The sequence below is a fragment of the Eschrichtius robustus genome, chromosome 10 (genome assembly GCF_028021215.1).
Source record: "Eschrichtius robustus isolate mEscRob2 chromosome 10, mEscRob2.pri, whole genome shotgun sequence".
Classification (NCBI taxonomy): domain Eukaryota; kingdom Metazoa; phylum Chordata; class Mammalia; order Artiodactyla; family Eschrichtiidae; genus Eschrichtius; species Eschrichtius robustus.
In genome coordinates, this window is record NC_090833.1 from 23,569,697 (window position 1) to 23,584,272 (window position 14,576).

The 14,576-nt window shown below is 41.0% G+C and overlaps 1 protein-coding gene across 7 annotated transcripts in view; it reads right to left on the bottom strand.

Annotated features, from left to right (window-relative positions):
- Positions 1–14,576, bottom strand: part of PALM2AKAP2 (PALM2 and AKAP2 fusion) — a 489,254-nt gene that overhangs the window by 185,736 nt on the left and 288,942 nt on the right. For 4 of the 7 annotated variants that reach the window (XM_068553888.1, XM_068553885.1, XM_068553886.1 and 1 more), the window contains one exon: positions 11,341–12,036. The exons of 2 other annotated variants lie outside the window; for them this stretch is intronic. In XM_068553888.1, coding sequence (XP_068409989.1) covers positions 11,341–12,036 — 696 coding nt within the window. Of the gene's footprint in view, positions 1–9,761; positions 12,037–14,576 lie in introns of those variants that run through there. One more of the 7 variants, XM_068553892.1, reaches the window with a different exon arrangement.

Here is a 14,576-nt window from a genome sequence, read left to right on the forward strand (position 1 = left end):
CACACTGACTGTAGGATTTATGTCACCTCCAGGTTGTCCTCAGGTTGACCTAAGAACCCTGGCCTTAAAAGGGTAGGTCTGCTGCTCATATTTTCTATACTCAGTGACTTGGAAATAGAAAAAAAAAAGTTGGAAAATACAATTATCATCTTAAATTCTTTTAGCCTTTAGTTAAAATTTTTTAAAAAAGAAAGAAAATACTAGATCACAGTGACTTTTGATGACAAGCCATGGGAGGAAAGATCCCTATTTCATCAGTTCTTTGAAATGTCAAACTTTCTGCTGATTATTATTCTTAGTAAGATAAGGAAGTGAACGTTAGAGAATATTACTATTCTGTGACCACATGACCTCAGGAGCCCGATAAGAGACTAAGGATTAGGAGGGAAAAGAAAATCACATTTAAATTTAAATACATACGGCCTTTGCCTCTTGTTATTTTTCCTAAGAAGGGATATGAAGCACCAGAACCAGTCAAGGGTTGACTACAAAAGTTTTTGTTTATTTTTCCAGGAATGCAACTTTCAACCATGAAACATGATGCCACAAAGTTCTTAAAACATGACATGGTTCATTTAACCTAAGAAATAGAGAGTAGCTGAATCTAAATACTCTAAGTTGTTGTAAGAAATGAATTTTTTTCTCTTGAGTTGTAAATGAGCTCACCAGCCTTAGGATAATCTATCATTATAAAGTCACGTGAGTCTTTCTGCTAAAAAGCTCAAGCATCAAATTCTGCTATTGGCTTTCTGCTTATGGGTTGTTCAAAATTTTTAAATGCTTCCATCAGATTTAAGTCCAAACCCAGTGCAAAGCCTTATTCTTCCGAAGGAGTTCAGGAGACTTCATCTCTGGTTCTGGCTCTGCCATTATCTCGCTATGGGTAAGTCTCATCTTGGACCCAGCCATATAATGAGTAGATTATGGTAGATTAGGGGTAACCCACAAATGCCAACAGGTGCCAGGCAGGTAATATAAACAAAGGAAGCTGGCCAAGAGTAAGGTAATAGGAAGTGGGGGTGAGGAGAGTGAGTAAGAGAGTATGACTCCCCCAAAAGGGGCAACCACCACCGGCTCCAGACACCTGTCAGCCAGGAAAACAGCCCCATTGTTGACAAAGCCTCTGAAATGTCAAGAGAAGCTGGAAATCTGTCTTCTAAATGGCAGTGAATTAAAAATGATTTTAAAACATGATGCAGGCAAAACCAACATAACCACAGGCCAGATGCAGCCGGTGGATAACCATTTTGTGACTTCCGCATTAGATGATCTCTTTGAGCTCCTATAGCCTTAACTTCTAAATAGCAAATTTTGGCTTTTGTGTGATGCCCATATAGTGGAGGATTTGACACTGTTTGAGAAAAGCAGGAGAGGAGCTGGGTTGTTGGAGACACAGTGTGTTCTCCTGGTGGCTGCAGAAGGGTGACAGAGCCTAGATCAAGAGGCACTGGCACAGTGCCATAGAACACTGTTCCTCTTAGCTCTTATGACGGGGCAAAATAATAATCATAACAATATTAACAACAACAACAAAACCTCCTGTGCTTATTCCGGGATGGACACGCCACTCCTATACGAATGGGGAAGGAAAAACTGTCAGGCAGAACAACAGGACTCCAAATGAACAGATAAGAGAACAGATATGGGTGATTAGCCCTCTGCTTCCCCTTTGGGAAGGAAGTGCTGCAGAGACACCTCCCATCCTCCAGAGGGCAGTGTTATTACAGAGCGTTTGCTTGGGTAGATAAAGGTACAAAATAAGAACTGGTGCCATTTTGTCTTTTTTGGGCACAGATGGCTCTGTTATCCAAATCTTTCTGTATCCAGTCTCAGCTGCATCCCCATACCACTTTCGTAACAAGAGCTTCTGTGTGGAAGAAAGTAAAGAGAGCTGAGCTTGAAACTTGTTCCCCAAGCCCCATCCCAATTTTTAGCTCTGCTATATTGAGCAAGGTACTTACTGTCTCCTTAACTCAGCTTCTTCATGTATGAAGGAGAATATTAGCAATGTCTACCTCATAGGGTTGATGTAATATTAAAGGAAATTCTACCTATCCAGGGGAAGTGCCTAGTTTTAAGTATGGAACTATGTTCCCTTCCAAAGTTCTTATTTTCTCATCTAAATTCCTCTGGTTATAATTAGGGTTTATCTGCTAATCTTTTGCCCTCCATGATGGGAAATTACCCCTGGAATAGAATTATTAGATTGAACTATAGGGAACTGTCTATATTTAACATTACTGATTTACTAAATGGCGATTTCATATGGTTCGATATAATACAAAAGCAGTCACAAACCCAATGCAGGAAAAAGCAGCTTCCCTTTTATACTGGTTCTGAAACACATCTGAACAGCTTATGTTTACATTTGGGAAAAGTAAGACCTTTAGTAGAGGAACAAACACTTTTTCATCACAAGTAAACTAACATTTGTTATCCACTTCCAGCTTACAGAGTGCTTTATGTAAATATAATTTCCCTTAACTCACAACAACACTGGGGATGGATGTCAGCACACAGCTTTTCACACACTACTCGGAGTGTCACTGCGGGTATGCCCTAGAGTTGTGGAGTGTATAATGGTCTACCATGGTTCCAGTCTGCATGTCCACACACTAAAGAGTATTTCAATTAACAAAAAGAATAATGTCAAGAAAGCCCTGCCACTCGCTGTGTAGGATGGATCAGATAAGATGTAGTTCCACAAACACTAGGATGAAGTGCATAGATGCCCAGGAACCACCCAGGTTTCAAGTGCCCAGTACTTTTGACAAGGACAAGAGGTCCTTGCACTTCCTCAGCTTTCTATTGGTTGAAACTCTTGTTAATTTCAGCGTGGCAATCTGAGGCACCATTCAAGTTTCAATCTTGAGTTATCTTCCATGCATAAAGCCACCAGAAAAAAAAAAAAAAATCTACTACAGAACCCAAACAGATGAGAATTCCCCAACTGATTTATTTCATATCCTCAAAGAAAACAACTGTGACAGTGCTGCAGGTGTCATCATACCTGCCCTTTGTTCATTCTCTCTTGCAATAACTTTTTAACGTTTCATTGAGTACCTACTATGTGCCAGGCTCTGTTTGAGGACAGGGGTCAGCAAACTACAAGCCTGAGGGCCAAATCTGGCCCCCACTCTGTTTCAGTAACTAAAGTTTATGGAACCTAGCTACAGTCATTCATTTACATGTTGTGTATGGCTGCTTTCTGGCAGAGCTGAGTAGCTGTGACAGAAATCATGTGACCCACAAAGCCAAAAATATTTACTCTCTGGCCATTGAGAGGAAAAGTTTGCTGACTCTATTTTAGAGAAAGAGGATACAGCATTAAAAAAGAGAAACAAAGTCCCCATGTGTCTTGAGAGGCTCCTGTTTAGAAGATCACACTGGATGAACTCTTACTACTTAAACTAAGGGGCTGACCGAGTTTGACCCGTGGGATCAAAGGCAATGCCACTGCTGAGGGCTTATAAGGAACAAGAAAAGGGATGACAGGTGTTGAGACAGATGTGCAAGAGGGGGTTAGAGAAAGGATTAGTTAATGTGGAAACCAGCTGGAACAGGCAGGCCACAGGGATTCCCACCGAGGGGCACCCAAACCTTTGGCTGGGTGAGGTGGCATATGTATCAGAATCACCTGGAGATATCAGTAAACATGCAGGCTACTGGGCCCCACTCAGGAATCTGAATTTGAGTTCCAGAGGTGTGGTCGAGCTTCCACATTCTTAGCGGGTGCCCCCAGGTGATGCTGAAGCAGGCTCAGGTTTGAAAAGCACTGGATTAGCGTTGAGTTTTAGTGAGCAGTCGGAGGTGCTCCCCACGAGGTCTGGCCTGAAGTCCACTCATGGCAGGTGACAAGGGGAAAGAACCGGGGCACAGACACACAGAGGTAGATGCAGTGAAAAGGCAGTTTATTGTCTATTAATACTGTACAGAGGAACAGAGAGAAGCTACAAGTACAGCATCGGCTGTCGCTGGCAGTGTTATTTCTGAAGTCGGTTTTTGTTTTGCTTTTCATCTGAAGGAGACAGAACAGTCAAAGTACACTTCAGGTTACAAAGTACAGCAGCTATAGCCCAGCAAGTCTAATTCAGAGTAAGCACAACAGGCTCCCAACCCACCCCGCAACCAACCACCAAATGGATATATTTACAGTGATGTCACTCACCCCGAGTGAGCTGCTAAAGCCGAACATTCCAATCAACAACCTACATTCACTGAAAGCTGCATCAGACACAACATTTTCTGGAACCCCTGTATGATGTTGACTCTTTTAAGTCAGGAGTTTGCGAGGAGGAAAGAATGTTCCAGAACCCCACAAAGGACAGGACTCTTTCCACTTGCCAGAATGGGATATGACAGAATTGGGAGTTGGAGCCACACACAGACTAGTTGAGATCAGGCATTGCCCGGTGGTCTCTTTGTACATAAAGACTAGTTGCAAAACCAAGTGACTGGATGTCTGCCTGACCACCTCATCTCGAAACCGAGAGGTTCCCATAGTAACAAGAGGCCAGGGCACACGGCCTCTCCCTACCACCCTCAGGCAATTGCATGGTTCTTTCATTTCTGGAGTTGTTGCCATGACACTACGGTTCACAGTTGGGCCTGAATTGGGCCTGTTGGAGGGATTCTGATGATGAAAAAACTAAAATGATGTGCCTGGGAACCAGAGAGGTTACTTTTCTTGAAATGGAGAGTGTGTGGAAGACCTTGCCTTGTTGGAAGAAGGCCCTTGGTCTTTTAGGGTAGTAGAAGAAGATCCCATCCTAGGAAAGGGTGCTGCTTGGGAGGACAGTCTAACAGGAATAGGGAGCAGATTCTTAGGCGTGACCTCTGACCTCTGGTGTCAGCCAGACAGATGAACAGGTGCGGGTGAAGATCTTCACGAACCCGAGTGTGACTGTGATGGGAACTCAAGAATGTGGCAGAAAATTGAGGAAAAAAATCCAAGAACTCTAAAAATTCAGTTATCTCCTTTATGGATGGATAAGGATAATTCTTTCCAGTCTCTACTTAACTCTGAAAATAGGATGCAGCCTCATTGATATTTACAAGGTCAAGAACTCCTGGTAAGTTTTATACTGTTGGTTTATACATTTATGTATATTGTGTACATTATGTAGATGGCCAGATGATTCTGACTCACCATTTCGCATGTGTTACTCAAATGTACCATAGTGAGTGGTCCCTTAACTTCAAATGTAGCAATTACTCCTTGAATATGTGAAAGAGTTGAACTTAGATAATTGCTGGGCTTAGCTTTCGTTTAAAACAGGTATCTCCTTCCAAAAGATCGTTCTATATTATTAAAGGTGTGGCTCAGAGAGCTATCAAGCCGTATAACAGGTTGTCTAATGACAGGTATAGAAAGCTGGATCGTACAACCTAGGACTATTGGGAAACACTGGATTTCATGCAGTGCTGGTGCCAGGGCAGGTCACGGGACCTCTGTTCATGCCCCCCAAGGTCTGGGCTAGTGCTACAGAACTCACCAGAAAGTTACCTTAATGGAATGGAGAAATAATCAATCAAGGGTGCTTTCAAACTCAAGCTTCATAATGCATCTAAATTTCATTACAAAAATATTTTTCCTTAAAAAAAATACACAAATGTAAACTATTCCATTTCTATAATCACCCCCTACTCCCATCTATATCACGCCACTCGTCTTACACTAGAATGAATGGGCACACCCCTCAGGTAAGGCTCCATCACACCATTTGAGTCCATCTCTCTCGCTTTTTCAAGCTATGCCAATTGTGCTTAAAAATATGCTCCCAGACCCAGGTAGGGGGGTCCACAAGTTCACCTCCCTTACAGTGGGAAGGACTGCAGGAGGTCACACATTGCATGAAGCCCACCCCAGGAATGTCAGAGTGGGATAGTGCAGGCTCAGAAGGGAACACAAGGAAGTATTTGGTTGGTAAACATGCAGAGGCAATGCCCAAGCTCTGCCTACTTTATTCCACCTGGGCCAGACCTGCAAGGTTCTGCCTCAGGCTCCTGGGATGAAATTCACAGCTCTGAAGAGGGCTGGGTAGGGGTGGGGAAGAGAATGTTGTGTTCATACAGCTTTGGAATACAACCTGTGATTTTGAAAGGATAGAAAAGAACATAAACAGTGATGCTAAGGCAAACTTTCAAATGGCACATCAGAACTCTTTTTTCTTTTGTCATTCGTTTTGTTAACATCACAAGGCAGATACATTCTGTAAACATATATACCATACAGTACATTAACCATAGGGGGGGAAAGAAAAAGCCACCCTGACATTCTTTTCTTTCTGTATTTCTGTTCTTTTACTCCAGAAGGACTGCCTGAAGTCTAGAGGAAATTTTGTGGTTCGTAAGATGTACTTTTCTTTTAATAAAAATGCAATGACTTGCAAAAAAATAGCCCCAGGTGACTAGTAAGAGGCAATATGGGGAGAAGATGAACCTGTAGAAACTTAGAAAATAGTCACAAAATATTAAAAAGTCATTAATTTCAGGAAACATTTTGTTTCCCTGCTTAGTAAAAGAGAGCACTGAAAAATTTTTACAAAAGTTAAGGCTGTCCAGATCTTTGATGCAGAAAGTTTGTGGTTCCCCAAAGATATATATTATATTTTCACATTGAAAGCAAGATTTTTTGTGCTACAGTTCAGACCTTTTTATTTTAGACTGGAGTGGAGAGGGGACGCAGAGGCCTATTTAAGTCATATAAAAATTAAGGGGTAGGGGATGAGGTTGGTCTAAGGATCCCCAGGGAAACTGCCCTTTGAAACTTTCAGGATGTAATCTTTATTCTAGCCTTTTCTACATTCAAATAATAAGTATTTTGTTTTTAAAATGGAGATTTTATCATGTGGTTTGCTGAAGCTATGAAAATAGAGACACATAACAGCACTGCGCTCCTCATAAGAGATGGATTTTTCTTTTTCCCTAGAAAACGCAGGGAAGTTTTCCTGATTAGACCACAAGAGGTCTACACAGTGAAGGCGAACTGGCAACAGGAATCCCAGATGCCATCTTGCACATTACTTGGAGATGTTTTGCGATATATACCGTCACTCTGTGTACCTGCTGGGTTGTACTATCCAATAGGACAAAAGATACCTTCTGGTTCTATCCTAATCAGTGGAGCTACATATACCTTGATTAATAAACTGAGGAGCTTCTAAAAGATTGCATATTTACACAGTTTCTGAAACTTATCTTAACTATGCTGAGAATTCATGGTTTCAATAATGAATGTACATGTTGCGAAAGTACAACATAAAACTGCTCTCGCCTTGGAATGGTTTTTGTTGTAAACAAAATAACATTGCAGGAGATGAGAATATTCCCACAAGGAATGGGCCCTTTGGTGGGTTAAACTCCACAAGTGGGTCTGGTGACAAACAGAGATGGCTGAGCTTCTAGATTTTAAGTAAGAACAAAAGAAATCCTCCGTGCATATTTTGTCTATGTTCGTCTGTGTTTTACATTGACAGGGTTAGTTTCTTAAAAAGGAAGAACTGGTTTAGTGGTTCAGTTTTTGCCTCTATCGCCATATTCCCGCCACCTCTTTTGCTACCCACTGGTTCATTGGCATTAAATAAATGGTGTTTGTCAAGGATGTTCTGTGGTCCCTTGAAATGATGTTCTGCAGGAAGGGAAAAGAAATCAGCTGTTTTCAGACTTGGCCTCAACATTTTGCTCCAGAGATGATATCATAACTCTAGGAAATTATATAGAGATGATTTCCCCCTTTTATAAAAACTTGCCCCTAACCAAAATAAAAAGCCTCTTTGCATGTAGGAAAAACATTTATCACCAGAAAGTAAAATGGACTAGGTGGGAATCTGAAGCAGATAACACGTCATTAACATTTCAGAAAGAGTCAAATCAAATGAACTCTAGAATTTGAGTTTTCTGAAAGCCTTTGAATAATTTTAGGAAACCATGTTTGGGGTTTACCCAGAAAAGAATTCCCTAGCCCCTCGTCCTCTCTACTGCCAATATTGAGTGATGTCGCTGGACATTGTCAAATCACTTTTAGAGGCAAATAATTTTGCTTATATAAGGAAAATAATATAATTGTGGGTAAACGAGGCACAAGGTAAAAAAAGAAAACTCCTTAATATTGTCCTACTGCACATCAAAGAGAAAAAAAAAAGTCAAGGGTATACAAGTCATCAAGATTTTTCAGGATATATAAGGTTTATCATTTTAACTCTTTAAGGATCTTTAACTCCATGCCATTGAGAATCTGTTTTAAGCAAATGCAGTGACCCTCTTTTCCCTCTTTCTCCTCTTTCCATTTAAAGAGTTCTGAGTATATGATTTTAAAAGAAAGTCCAACTAACCATGAGCTCAAAAGTGATCATGGTTTTGCAGCTTTATTACTGATTCTCTAATTAGCCTGGTGATGTAAGTCAATACCCTGTATTTCTGAAGGGCGTGATACCATACATAATAAAGTGTTTACAGAGACAATGCCAGTACCAGCAGCAAAGGCAGAATCTTCACAATCACAACTCTGTTTATATTTTCACTATGAAGGGTAGTTCCTTTTCTCTGTAGATGGGATTATAGGTCTCATCCCGTAAAAGTACTGGCTGAAGCTGAACCTCCCACTGCAATAGGAAAATGAGGCAAGCTATACAAATACATACGCCATATTCAAACACACCTTCGTTTACTGTGGTCACACATCATTTTAATAAACGTAACACATCTTACTTGAAAAACCATTTAAATGATAAGCTTTACCAGTAAAAGTAGACAGAGAACTCTAATTCATATAATTTGCTAATCCCTATACTAATTATTGGTAAATGAGAGCGCATATTATCATTGGTCTTTTAAATCTCACGTGTGGTTTTGTAGTGAGAGGTAAAGACCATTTTCTTCATGAGAAACTAACTCACTGATGGAAGCGTAGGTCAGGGAATGATCTGTCCTGAAAGACTCTGGTTCCGTTTATCAAAAGTACGCCCAAGGCTAAATTCTATCATTCCACTCACTAACTGTGCTTTTAAAAACTCAAACTGAATAGTCTTCATCCCCAAATGAGTAAAAAAAGATAAGCTATGGGAAACTTTTAGATTGTTTCTTTCTAAATAAATTATTAAAATCAGAGATTGTCCAAAACATTGAAGCTGCTTTCTTTTTCTCTGTAAATAGGTTTCTCTGGCATGTCTTCTTCTTCTTTTTTTTTTAACCTTTAAATGATGCTAAAATGACCATTTGCTGAGGAGCACGAAGCTGAAAGTTTATAGGCAGCAAAACCAGATATTATTTCTAGATAATAGAACAGTTTTATTCAAAAAAAACTTCTTTGCTGAACCTGAGATTTAGAGATAATTCCCTCAGCTGTTCAAAACCAAGCCATGGATGGAATCATCTTAGAAAGTAGAACTTAGCTCGTTACTTTTTTCCTTCTTTAACTTTTTTTGGTTTATATATTGGTGATAAAACGACTTACTTTGTGCTCGTTAAAAATGTAATTATTTGGGAAAGATTAACTTTGAAAATTAAAAAATATTGGTTTTCCCCCTTTTAATTGGAATAAATATAATTTCAAGCTAAAAAATTAAAAATAATAATAGATTTAGCACTAAGATAGCTATTTAGGACAAATTGAGTTGGTTCTGTAATAAAATTCTCTCAAGGTCACCTTACTTTTCCCACATCTACTTTCCACAGAAGTTAAACTTGATGTAGTACATCTTATCATATGTTTTTTGAAAGTAGGTTCTATGGAACGTAGATAATTTTGTGAATTATCTGCAACAATGCTATGAACATTCGGGCAAAAAACTAAAAAGATATCTCTGTTTTAAAATCAATTCAAATGTTACAGCTTTATTTCATTACTCTATTATTATTTTACTATATTGCTTCCCTTTGGTTTTATTATACCTGTGGCTCTTTGCTTTGGGGGAATGCTAAGAATTTAAAGAATTGTTCATTGTGTTCTAGATTAAAAACCATCCTTTGATGTTCTGGAATCTTCAGAAGTTGAAGAAACAATGCTTGAAGAAGCTCAGCTATGTGCCACTCACTCAATCAGTATTTGTGGAACAAATTAAAATACTTAAGGTGAGAAGATAGGTCCTTCTTCATCTTTTAAACATTTTTTACATTTTAGAGTTTAATTCTGTGGGGTGGGTAAACCTACATGGTGATGGTACGCGAAACATTCTCTTTCTCATGGGGACACAAAGAAAAGAGTCCAGATGGAAGGCTCTGGAATCAATGGGGCGGGTGAGATGAAGAGTTAATTCAGGAACAGCACCGTCCACAATGGAGCGGAAGCATCACAGCAACCACTGTAGGTCAGAAGGACTGTTTTAGAAATATGGTCACTACAGAGAAACTCCTCAAAATGACCCCTTCGTTGAAAACAGATGAACATGATCAGAAAATATCCGTGAAAAAGAAAACAATATAAAAATTTACACTCTTTTTTTTTTTAGAGAATAGAAGCAAGGCTCATGGGTTCGCCTAACTTTGGAGATCACTGCTGATGCTCAAAACAATGCTTGTTTCATGTCCTTAGAAAGTTAAAAATGGTGCTTCTTATATAAAGGGTCCATCAGTTAAGTCATAGAAAGAGAGACAGCTGCTGATGGGCAGGTTATGGAATCAGTCCCTACAATTCAGTTATGACAAGCACTGGGTTCTTTTCTTTTACATCAATTTCATTTGTTTTAACAGAAAGCCAGAGATACACAATACCGTAACCTGGAAGCTTATATAAGGCAGCAAAAAGCATCACCCTAGATTGGACAGACTAAGTAAGGTCTACTTTTGGCTACACTAGCAACTGGCTAGAGCCCATAGCATTTTGCCACATGAGATATAAAAGCAAAGATCCACAGCGAGGGAGGCAAGTGAGAAATCAGTGACGTGGTGATGTGCGACTACGTGATAGGAACACACGACAAAATGAAACCCCCGATGCCCATGGATTCAATTCCAGTCAAGTGAATTAAGGCTACTAGATCACTGGCTGCTAGGAAGAGTCCATTCCAATCGAGCAGTAAGGAACCGATTCCCTCTTGAAGACACAAGGAAAGGTTTAGAGGAAAAGCAAGTTCTTGGAAAGAGTGAAGCACACACATGCATGTTGTCTCTGAGCTGAGGAAACTGGAGAAAAAAAAAACGAAAGGGAAAAAAATAAGAGGGATCAAAGCAATCCAACTGCAAGGCAAGGCAGGTGTTTGCTTCCAGTTCACAGTATCGCAGTTAGTGGTACAGGGAGGTCTACGTAAGTGGTGGAGAGCACAAAGGCTGCTCAGAAGAAAAGGGAAGAAAGAAGTGGTCACATGACAACACAGCATTGACAGCGCTTTTTCTTTTGGGTACCTGGGGCTGGCTCCGTGGCCAGGCTCTCTTCCTTCCCTTCGGGGGATGAGGGCTCTGTGGTGTCTGAGACGGGTCTCCCGGACACCAGCTCAGCTGCGTTCCCATCAATAGTGGACACATCTGTCACCGTCTTCTCCCTCAGTGACTTCTCATCGTCTTCATCAATGAGGACCAACTCAGCCTTGATGGTTTCATCATAGCCTAGCACCTTCTTCGTCTCTTCTTCATCCTCGATATTTTGGTAGCCCATGAAAATCATGGTGACTGGCTGATCCAAGTTTGCCTCCGGCCCTTCAGTGCTGGGGGCTGGAGCCTGCTGCCCTGGGTTCCCGGAAGTATGATCTTTCCTAGACTTATGGACCATTTCTAACTTGGCTTCTTTGCAGAGCATATGTTCCTTAGGGTGGCTGAGGTTCCCATCTGCAACCACAGTCCTTTCTGACACGTGCCCTCCTCTTAAGCTTGATTGTCCAGCCTTCTGAATAAGCTCTTCTACATCCTTTGAGCTTAATTTGTGCACTCCGTTTTCTACTATGGTGCCTCCTGAGTGCACCTCATACACTACTTTGGTACCATCATCAAAGACTTTGACTCCTCTCTGATGGACACCCTCTGGGCCAATGGTGGATGTAGAGAGAATCTTGGTCTCTCCTGTTTGTTTGTCTTTCTCCACATTAATTTCCATGGCGTACACAGCTTGAATGAAAACAAGAGAAAGGAAGTGCATGTTACAACAAAAAAAGCCAGTGAATGGTTAATTGCCAAACAGACAAAAAAAAAAGGTGCTGTGCCCTTTCTAGTCTAACTGCCAAGCATCTTGAGTGTTAGAGTGAGTGCAATGTGGACAGAGGTGGTTATATATGTGTTTTAACACAGCAGCTAAATGCACTGGGAAGACACATGTACAGAGTTACCATATCTCAATGGCACTCACACTTCCCAGGAAGATGAGCTAAAATAAGGCCACGAGCGACTGTTGAGATCCAGTGTGACACATTACAGGGAGGCTGACGACATGCAAGTTTACCTTGATGGTGAGCATACCTTAGGCTTATAGACAATTTTAAAGCCCTTGGTTAAGATGTAACCTAGTTCCAAAATCTTAAATCTCTTTTAAAAATTCTTTTACAGAGTATTCTACTGTTTTTTAGACATTTCCCTTTTCTGTAATGAAGATTACACAAAGGGTTTTGCAGGTGGCACATGGCCATCCTCTACTGTACTCTAAAAGAGGATATTTATAAAAATTGAAAGCTATGAAAGGAGTCAGATTATATGCTCTGTAAGCGTCAGTCACTTTGTTAGGTTTCTAAGATAAGAACTAGAAAAAGAACAGACCAGAGGTGGCGTCAACCCACGACACTGGAATTTGAGGACTATCCTCACAGAAAGCCTCTTTCTTCCCCCATGCACGCACCGCCAAGTCCTCGAGATTCTGCCCCATACTTCCTTCCCATCTGCCGCCTTCTTTCTGTGCTACTGCCACCACTCAATCTGAGACACTACTTCCTCTTCCCTAGATATCACAAGAGCTTCTTACCTGGTCTTCCCAGGTCCAATCTTGGCCTCTCCAACTCATCTCAAATCCTGCTGCTGGTCTGAGCTTCCTAAGAACCAGCTCTTTCCTGGTTGACACTCCATACTTTCAAATCTATTACCTCAGAGACTCCCTGTGAGGCACACGGCCTGGATGGGAGGAAACTGGGCCTCAGACCCACTGAGCCAACTGTCCCCAGACACCCTTGCCCTGAATGACCCACAGATACATCAAACTCTGCAGCTGCAAAACTGAATCCATCTTCTCTCAAAACTCCCCCGTAGTCTTGGTGTGAAGTAACACCAGCTCCACTACCTAGTCTTTCAAGCGAGAAGCCTCAGAATCATACCTGATTTTTCCTTTTCTTCCTAATTACCCAGAGTCAAACAACTGCTGAGACTAATTCTATTTCAGATCCATCCCCATGCACCTCCTCACCACTAACTCTATCACTACTGCCTTAGACCAGGCCCTCTTCGGCACAATTACCTGTGTCCGATTTTTAACTGCTACTTCTGTCTTTTCATCGCCAGTGAGCCAAAGGCGCTGAGGCCCCGTTTTGCATGGCCAAAGGAGCAAAGAATGGTCTTTACATTAAAAAAAAAAAAAAAAGTTAAAAAAAAAGGAAGGAGGGAAAGAACTTAAGAAAGAGAAAAGGAAAGAAAGAATTTAAGAAAGAGAAAAGGAAAAAAAAAGATATGCAACAGAGACCATACGTGGTCCACAAAGTCTAAAATATTTATGATCTGGCCCTTTACAGAAAAAGGCAGCCGACCCCTACTAGCCTAGGCTCCACCCTGTCCACAGAGCTACCTTACTTACAAACCCTCTGTTGGCTCCTGTGTCTGTAGAGGGTAAACACCAAACTCCTTAGCTTGGCATGTGATTACCTTTGGCATTTATCTGCAATCTTCCTTTCTTGTCTTGTCTTGTGGCCCCTCTCATCCCACATACACTCAGGCCATAACAAAGTCCTCACTGTTCCAAGGACATCCCCCCATGACTCCTCATCCCTGTCGCCTGCTGTCCCTCTGTCTAGACTGCCTTTTGTCCCTCCTCCACTGGCAGACCCTAGAGTCCTATGTCACACCTCTGCTCATCATGGCCGTTGAGTCCCTACCTCTTTCTGAAGAACTACAAGTGCCCCAACTGTGTTAAAAAGATCCAAACTATCTTTCCAATCACACATTTCATTGCTTCCTTTCCCTCTAGAGCGACCAAAAAACACCATCTCACACCTAACATTTCCTGCTTTTAAGATTCCCTTCTCTTGAAAAGTCCTTCTTTTGAGTTTCTTTATATCCAAATATGACTCATCCATCGATGCCCAGGTCAACAGCACCCTCTTCCATGAGCTTTCTTTGATCGTCCCGTCTCTAAGTCATCCCTCTCTTCTCAAGATTCTCTGAACACTTCTTCTAAACCTCTTTGAAGGCACTTAACACTTTCCACGCAGTAATATAATTATCTGTGGGAATGTATTATTAGCTCCATAGATACTTAGGATCCTTGAAGGCTAGTTTTTTGCCTGACATCTTTCTATGATTCCCCCTCCCTCCCAACACCTACCCTTAGAACCTTTTGTAGAAAAGGTACCTGCTATACATACCTGTGAAACAGTTGCTACTAACTGAAAAGTCTAATTTGTTGTTTTAATCTAGTCACAAATACTTTATATAATATGACAGCAATGAAAAGG